The following is an 8883-nucleotide window of genomic DNA, read 5'->3' as shown; positions in this document are numbered from 1 at the left end:
GCCAAAAAGAAATATTCAATCCCGGACGAGCCCCCAATTTCTGTTACGAGCCAGGCGTAACGAGAAAGAAAAGCCAGCAACAAACTTGTAACAATAACAAATTTATTACAGAAAAATTATTAAAGTAAAAATAAAATAAAAAATTATGTTTACAAATACCTGAAGTCCAAATAAAAATGAAATTACAAATGTCTAGTCTGATCCTGGAATGATCCTTTTTGAATAGCACAGTTAAATCCAAGTTAAATCCAAGAACACTTTAGAATAAATTCCCACAATAAAATCCACAAGAATAATTTTAACTATTTTAAAATAATCCAAGCTCCAATAAATCACTTAATTTCCAAGTTGAATAATACTCCAAGATAACTGATGACTTAAAAGATCACTGATGACTTCAAAGATAACTGATGACTTAAAGATAAGAGTAATGAAAAATGTCTCCTTATATATATTAACTAAGAAGTTTCTAGAATAGTCTTCCATTTACTACAGTAATCATAATCTAGCAACTTCAACAATAAAGATCATTCCAGAAATTTCTATCTAAATATAATGCATGAGTTTTCCACAACAGTTAAGAACGTTCTAGTACATACATGTAGTTTATGTTCTAAAAATAGAACAATGACAATATTGGAAATACCAACTGGTCAGATATAATCTATATACATGTAATATGTTGCATACATAACAACAGTGTAGAAAAACATTTTATAAAAGTGTTCCCCTGTGACAGTCGTGTTAAAATAGAACATTTGTTGCTGCAACTATATCAATAGCTTTATATTTTTAAAATACTTTTACACTTTTGTAGAATTGAAAGTAAACCCAATATATAGTTATATATATATATATATATATATATATATATATATATATATATATATATATACAAGTTGTTTATATATACATGTATAGTGCTACTTGTAAACATTTGTCGAATGCAATGACTTCTCGGTTTGTTTCTAAGCATCAAACCTCAAATTGGTGTTACACAGAAAATATAAGCACAATTCCATATTCTACAAGATGATAATTGCATTATATAATCATTTACATTGCAGACTCGGTTTGATTGAGGCTGTACATGAGGGATAATGATTAAGTGCAACATCCCTCACGCCCACAGCACCGGCTTGGATTGGAACTCAATTCTCAACACTTAATAGTAACTCGAGACCTGTATTACCGGCTCAGATATAATGAGGTGTGTTGCTTGTTTATACACCATACGAATATCAGTAATAAGAGGACATTGATAGTAGCTAATGAAGATATATTAATTGCACGTGCAACCCTATTTCAGAACACATATAATCTATCATAAAGCGCGAAACGTGTCTATATTCACGGAGAGACATTATGTTCAGTTTATTCATAACTTTGCGCTCTTAATGTAATAATGTTCTGTAAATGAATATTTTTTCTGTTCAACTGACTTAAATCTACATAATAGTTATAACCGTTCACATTGCTTTGTTTATCATGAAATATTAGTTTACTTTATTTCGCACAAATCCTAATTGTGCATACCATCTTGGATCAAATGCTAATTTTCCTAAATATTCGTCTCTAGTATGATTAAAATGCAATTCTTCGACACAGTCTAAGGCAAAATGGTGAGAAGTTAAATAAAATTTGTTGGCGAATAGTTCTCTTCTTGACGCAATTAAAGGGAGATCACCCGTACCGAACACACACACCAGACGTACTCTTTGACCGTGGCAAGGCCAGTTATATTTTCCTCCGCCCCAATTTTTAAAGCGAGCAACAAATGGTTTAATATCATCCTTCATATCTGTCTCGGGATACCCTGTAAAAATAATGGAACAGTCTATTGTAAAATTAGAAACATAAATCTTACTTATGCCGCTTAAAACCCGAACTGCCTAAAACTATGCGGCACACTGAAATTAGCGTTTTCGATTATATACGACAAATTAAATATTTATATGAACGGAATAAATCTACAATTATGGTAATGTATACAATATTTTTTCAATGACAAATGCCAATGTTAAACAAAATTGTGTAGGATTCTTTCTAATTTTATTGCAAGTTTGTCGGACAACTTCGATTTAAAAATGCAAATAATTTATTGACAACTGGCATGGTTTTCTTTCTATTTATTTGTAACATTAAAACTTTATTTCGATGGCTGATGGTGAATATACGATCGAATAAAAACACCCTTAAATAAAACCTAAGACGTCAGAATTGAAGATGTTACAGACTCGGTTTATGTTCATAGAGGTAACGGTAAGTGCAAGCCACCGTTCACGCACCCTAGCACCGGCTTATCAGAATTCAAACATTTATACAGGACACTTGTTAAATTTAGAAATAAGAAACATCCGTAGATGTCACCATACGACTGTGATCGAATCTTCAATGTCACACTTTATAACCATTCCATGAAAGCTGGGTATGGTCCCAAATCCGCTTGTTCTAAACGATAAACAATGTATCTGTAGGACAAAATCACGGGGGTTGAATGCCATATGGAACTCAAAATTGACATCGGTAAAAAGTGTATGTGAATTTCCGCTCAGCAAGTTGTGAGCTATAACTCGATGTGTGAAGGTGAAAAAAGATCAATCACAGGTAAAGTTTTCAACTTTTAACTTTTATATAAAATTCAAAGCTTTTCTTTAAAAGAAAATCGAAACGTGATTCTACCCTCCTGACTTTATCCATTTTTGTTCTGGATTTTTATGCAGTCTTCATACCGAGATATTCTTTCCTGCGTTGGTGCTAATGTGCCCAAAACATGCAATGCGTTGAGTTTTCACAAAATCTTACCACCAAACGATGTTTAATATTCAAACAAACTCGTATTGAAAATATTTTGAGATTTTGTTCAAAATAAAGAAATTGGATTAATGTTAAAAAAGTTGAAAACTTACCCTTTGATTGACATATTTTTACCTTCACATATTTATTATAGCTCACATCTGGATGAGCGGAAATTCACATATATTTTTTACTGATGCTCAATTTTGTGATCCATATGGGGTTCAAACCCCGTGAAAATGATTTTTTAAAGGGGATCTGACTGCTTTTCTATCAGACGTCTTCAAACAAATTTAAGAAGCAACCCATGAATTCCAAGGGCGATTGTACATTAATCAATTAGGAATAAAAGAACAACCCAAGAACAACAACAACAGAAACCACTTACCAATTACCATAAACTAAAATAGAGAGAAATACAGAATCCAGAATCCCTAAAGAAAGCTCAACAAGACAAAATTGAAAATGTTGCATACTCTGTTTGATTAAACCTGTTCACGGACTTTAATGGAATGTGCAAGTTACCGTCTACCCCCCCCCCTAGCACCGACGTTAGCAGAAAGCAACATTTAATCATGGTAATGATCAATGTTAGAATTAAGAAACATCCGTAGATGTGTTAATACGGCGGTTATCATGGAACCCTTAATCGGCTTGAACCGGAAGTGTTTAGCCTTTGTCACCAACATAGAGCAAGGCCTATCGGCACATCAAAGGAGTCTGACCAGCCTCTAATGTTGGCCGTTCAATTTTTGTTGTTGTTGTTTTGTCTTTTTTAGATTTTGATATTGCAATCCTTTAAGCTTGAACGGACTGTTACAGTTCCACCACACAAATCCGGCATATAAAGGGTTGATATTTATTTATATATAAATAAAAACTCACCTTTATATGAGCCTGGAACTCCTAGGCTAGGATTATGGTTTAATGATGAAAAAAATGTTTCATCTGGTACTTTGGTATATCTTGTCCAATTCAAAAGATCGTGTGCTCTTTGATCATGCAATACATAATCAACAAATCCTCGGCTGGCTGCGATATGGACCGACCCTTTTGTTGGAACAATTCCATGAGGCGGGGGACCAACACCCTCCCATCTACCTTTGTTAACGCTGAAAATACAAATGTCTTTTTATTATTCAACCAATGGTTATGAAATGAAAAAGCTTTGTAATGGTATATTTTAAGTTATATACATCATTTGTATAGTTATTGGGATTCGAACCTCACAAAATGTGTTTATCTATTTGATACGACAATCGGACTGTTGAACATTACGGTGACACTTCGTTTAGTACATTATTAGTAAATCAACAAAAAAGGACATTCTTACAAATACATGTAACTGGATTTTTTGAAACATAAATTGTTAACTAAAAAGTAGTCCTATTCAATTATTGACTTTTCAGCTGGTGAATATGACGTACAGAAAAATATTAATTGGTGAATTTTTTATTAGCCAGATTTTCACCGAATCATACATACTGTAAAGTTATGTTTCATTTTAAGATGGAATGAAAATAATCGGTTTTTAAAAGTAAAATGAAAGTTGTCTAATTCTTTTTCACGCAAATAAGCCCTTACAAGATGGACTTTGAAGTTCAACGCAGAAGATATTTCGTGAACGCCTTTTCATCATTGTAATTTTAACAAAAAGAACTCTGTTAGAATTCATTGACGGATACTTATTTCATGTAACGCTATTTTTTATTGGTACTTAATAAATACTTATTATAAAAAAAATCAAATAAAGCTACTTCATGCTCCAAGTTTGTGCGGTAGTTGAGTTAACACAAATATCACCTCGAATATAGAGGTCAACGTAACTTGGCCTGAACTGTAGATTCATGATGCAATGATTAACATTGATTCAGCATTCATAAATTACGTTACTTTCAAACATTCTTTTGTTGTTTTTTTTCCCGTAATAAATAACTGTGACATTTTAGTTTAATCAGTGGTTCTTAGGGTAAATTATATTTTGCATGCGGTAACACGTAACGGTATTATTCACGGATTTATTTCTAAAGGTAGTATCATTCTAATTTTGATGGTCTAAGAAATAATTTATCAGAAACATTCATATTTGATACAGATTTGTTAAGCCGACTGGGAATTTTGGTCCTTTGTCAGGTATTCATTCTTCCTATTCTATAAGGTAAGCAACTTTATTAACAAGCGCATGTACACAAATAAAGTCATATTAATCATTATGCTAATTGTGCTAAATTTGTCTAAAATACTGGTTTAAGCATTTCAGTTTGAAAGCATAATTTTTACGCTTTACTTCATGTCAGACTTTCTTCAAAATGCATTTGTTTTTATTTGTAAGAAAAAATATTTATAAAGCCTTAGTTCGGTTATTAAATTATTGAATCTTTCGGGTATTTATAAAATGGTTGTGTTTAAAGAATTAAGTCGCAGAAACAGTATTAATTGCTGTTTTCTATACGTTGACCAATCACTTAAAACGGACTTGATTCTTTAATTTTAGAATGCAACGCAGCGGCCATAACGTTGTACATTGTGATCTACAAAAGGCTTTGGACTCCGTTTATCGACAGGCACTGTGGTTTAAATTGTATCATCTTGGGTTGGATGGAAAACTTTTAAAAATGTTTAGGTCTATGTATAATATAGTTAAGTCTTGTGTTAAACATTCTGATTCCTATTCTGACTTTTTCAATATTTCCATTGGATTGAGGCAAGGCCTAAATAATTCGCCAGTCATGTTTGCCCTTTTTCTTGAAGACTTGGAACTTTTCCTGCAAGGATCCATTAAATCAGGTTTATCTATTTATGATATGTGCCTTATCATACTGCTATTCGCCGATGATATGGCAATTATTGGCCATTCTGTTGAAGATTTGCAGGCCAGTTTAGACAAATTATACGAGTACTGCCAGTACTGGGGCCTACAAGTCAACACATCTAAGACCAAGATAGTGGTGTTTCGTCGTAGGGGTGGGCTAAAATGTAATGAGCGCTGGCATTTCAATAATGTGCCTCTAGAAATAGTTAATGACTTCAACTACCTAGGGTGGTGTTTTAATTATACCGGCCCATTCGTATTAAATAACCAGTACATAGTCGGAAAGGCCTTAAAAGCCTCAAATATACTGCTAAATAATATAAAACAATATGAACTTAGCCCTTCGATATCGCTTCAATTGTTTGATGCTTTTGTGGGATCTATCTTAAACTATGCCTGCCCGCTTTGGGGCTTCACTAAGTCCAAAGAGTTAGAACGTGTACATCTCAAATACTGTAAAACGATTTTGGGCGTTAAATTAAGTACAAGTAACGTATCGGTCTACGGGGAATTAGGGAGGTATCCGTTATTTATCATTAGGTACACACATAAATAAAGTATTGGTTTAAATTACTGAATACGGATAACATTATATTAAAATGCATTTACGAAAATGCCCGTGACAAATGTGAAAATGGCACATGTAAAATTAAAAAACTGCTTGCGGTACTTGGTTTTGCTTTCCCGATAGTGTATTGTTAAAACAATTCTTACCTGTTTTTAAACAAAGACTTATCGATTGTTATTTACAAGAATGGCGTGCAGATGTATCTAGTAATGGTGTGCTCAGTCATCTATATTCATATGTAAAAGATCAGTTCTGTTATGAATTATATTTAGATAAGATTAATTGTAAATCTTTTAGAAGCGCTCTTACACGCCTTCGAGTGTCCTCTCACAGACTTAGAATTGAGTCCGGAAGGTATGGTCGAGGCCGTGTAGAACGCCACGAAAGAACTTGTCAATTCTGTGATACTAACGAACTCGAAGACGAATATCATTTTGTTTTAAAATGCAGTGCTTATGAAAATCTACGTAGTCAATATATTAAGCGATATTTTTACATTAGGCCTAGTATGGCCAAATTTATAGAACTACTACAATCTAAAAGTCATAAATTAATTACAAACTTATGTTATTATTTAAAAAAGGCAAACATCAAACGAAATGATTACTTCAGAAATCTTCAATAGTATTATGATGCAGTTTTGATTATATATACCTTGATGTTTTTTAAGTATATTATTATATAAATAATTTATCAAACAAATTCGATTAAAAGCGAAGTTATAGTTTGTTCTTCGCTTAAATTTAGTACTCTTCATTATTCATTTACAGAAGTAATTTAAAGAAATGGATATATAATTGATTAATGGAGTTTTGTCAGTGTATGTAATGTATCACATTGTATGTATTAAATATCCCATTGCTCAGTATTGTATTGATTTGTTTTTTTCTTTATGTGTAATTGTAAAATATGTGACCTATAATTATATTTAAAAATGCTTGTAATAACGATGTACCTATGTGTGTACAAGTTATGAAATAAACTCTGTTCTGTTCTGTTCTGTTCTGTGAATTTAAAAATATTTTCTAAGAAATAATGGTCAAATTAACATATCATTTAAAACTCTTGCTATCGCTATGTACAATGAAAATAATCAAATTATATCCGACAAAATTTTGAATTGAATATTCACCTACTGTTTAACTGTCGCTTCCAAGTCATTAGCACCATTATAGGCTTTTAATATTTGCACAAGTTCATAATTAGTTCTTAATGGAAATTCCTGTCCCGTCAGGTTGATAAAATATTTCCATGTTTTACTTTTGTTCCATAATTCTTCCATGCATAATAAATCCGGCTCTAACACTGTCATTGTTCCCCATTTTACGTCAAAACGCTTGCTTGAAATAAATACATTTTCAAAACAGTCTGCAATATAAGACATAGCTTTGAAAATGTCATCTGATGTCTTCTTGTCAACATGTATACAGTAAAAATTTTGTGGTCTATAAATGGCTCTTAAAAGTCGTTCGCTTTGTTCTATGTCTTTAAACATTAAAAGACTAAATGCAATATGAAAATTCTTTTCAACCTCTGTTAATGAATCGGTGATGTAACCTCTTTCAGATATAAAGTTTGAGCAATTTTTGGCAAGTTTTATATATTGTTCAGGTTTCACGCCAATTTTAGGCTGACTTTCGGAAATATTTTCCGCCTTTTTGGTCTCATTTTTATCACCATGTATGATAGCATTACAATTTACTTCCTTAACTAATCTATCAACTTTAAAGAAACGCTCCTTTTCAAGATCAGACTGTTCTAATTTATCGTCTGCTACAATGAAAGGTTTTGCTTGATTTATTAAATTTGATAGCCCATGTATTTTGACAGTTTTAAGTTCTGATTGTTCAGTTCCGTAAAAAGATCCTTTCAGATCGAGAACTTTATTTGTAAGATTGTATTTATCAACATGAAACATGACTTTTTCAGCATTATATTTTCCGTTGAAAGCATCATCTTCCACGTTTTCAAGGTGTCTTTGAGATCCAGTCTGCAAATCTATTTTTAGATCTCCTTGTCTAATTATAGACCGGTACTCAGCTAAATATAGAAGGAGGCCGCACACCGTTAAAGCTGCTATTATCATCCCATACTTCAGCACCGCCGTTGCCATGGATAAAACAAACCATCGGACCAGGCGTCTTTCTGAAGTCTAAAAATAAAACACAAAACTTGCCATGTTTTCAAAGAATTATGAGAATTTTAAATATTCTATGATTAAACTATTACAGTATGTGTATGTTTGTTTGCCATTTTTATTCGTTCGAATATGTGTGGCTTACGGATTTTCAACATATTGTCATGAAAACATTATGTTTAAATTGTAGTTTTGCTTGAGTACTGCTGGCATCGTGCATATAAAATGTTAAATATTGTACAGACAGTGCTGTTAAGTACATGTTTTGCACACACAAAAACATCTAAATAAAATTAGATCTAATATTAATTGTATTTTTTTAAAAAAAACGACGATCTGGGCTCTGTTATTTACTTCCCAGCCCCATTAGTTTTCTTTGAATAAATCTAAAACATTTGAAATATTTAAATGAAAACAATTTATAACTTATTTTTATAAGTCACTACATAGAATGATAAAATTCAGTAACTTTTATCCATGTAGCGTCATTTCGTTTCATTTCAAGAGTCCAATAAATCCATATCAAATGCATATCGTACCCTCGAAGTCTCGTTTAAAAATTTCATTTTG

General features: G+C 32.1%; 1 protein-coding gene across 1 annotated transcript; it reads right to left on the bottom strand.

Moving 5' to 3' along the window:
* Positions 1–910: 910 nt before the first annotated feature.
* LOC132745982 (beta-1,3-galactosyl-O-glycosyl-glycoprotein beta-1,6-N-acetylglucosaminyltransferase-like) lies at positions 911–8350 on the bottom strand. Its single transcript, XM_060735017.1, has 3 exons — positions 7313–8350; positions 3682–3908; positions 911–1816 (listed from the first exon to the last, which is right to left on the bottom strand). Exons 1-3 carry the CDS (start codon positions 8287–8289, stop codon positions 1497–1499), a joined length of 1524 nt encoding a protein of 507 aa, XP_060591000.1. The 5' UTR covers positions 8290–8350; the 3' UTR covers positions 911–1496.
* Between the last annotated feature and the right edge of the window lie 533 nt (positions 8351–8883).

The sequence above is a fragment of the Ruditapes philippinarum genome, unplaced genomic scaffold (genome assembly GCF_026571515.1).
Source record: "Ruditapes philippinarum isolate M1 unplaced genomic scaffold, ASM2657151v2 ctg19180_1_1_1_1, whole genome shotgun sequence".
Classification (NCBI taxonomy): Eukaryota; Metazoa; Mollusca; class Bivalvia; order Venerida; family Veneridae; genus Ruditapes; species Ruditapes philippinarum.
The sequence above is the reverse complement of the archived record's forward strand: the minus strand, read 5'-3'. Positions and strand labels throughout refer to the sequence as shown.

Excerpts from the sequence above, each read along its gene's own strand:
- LOC132745982 (XM_060735017.1), bottom strand. The coding sequence starts at position 8,289 with ATGGCAACGGCGGTGCTGAAGTATGGGATGATAATAGCAGCTTTAACG. Across the intron at positions 3,909-7,312 it reads TTGGAAGCGACAGTTAAACA|CGTTAACAAAGGTAGATGGG; the intron begins GTAGGTGAATAT and ends TTGTATTTTCAG. Across the intron at positions 1,817-3,681 it reads AGTTCCAGGCTCATATAAAG|GGTATCCCGAGACAGATATG; the intron begins GTGAGTTTTTAT and ends TTATTTTTACAG.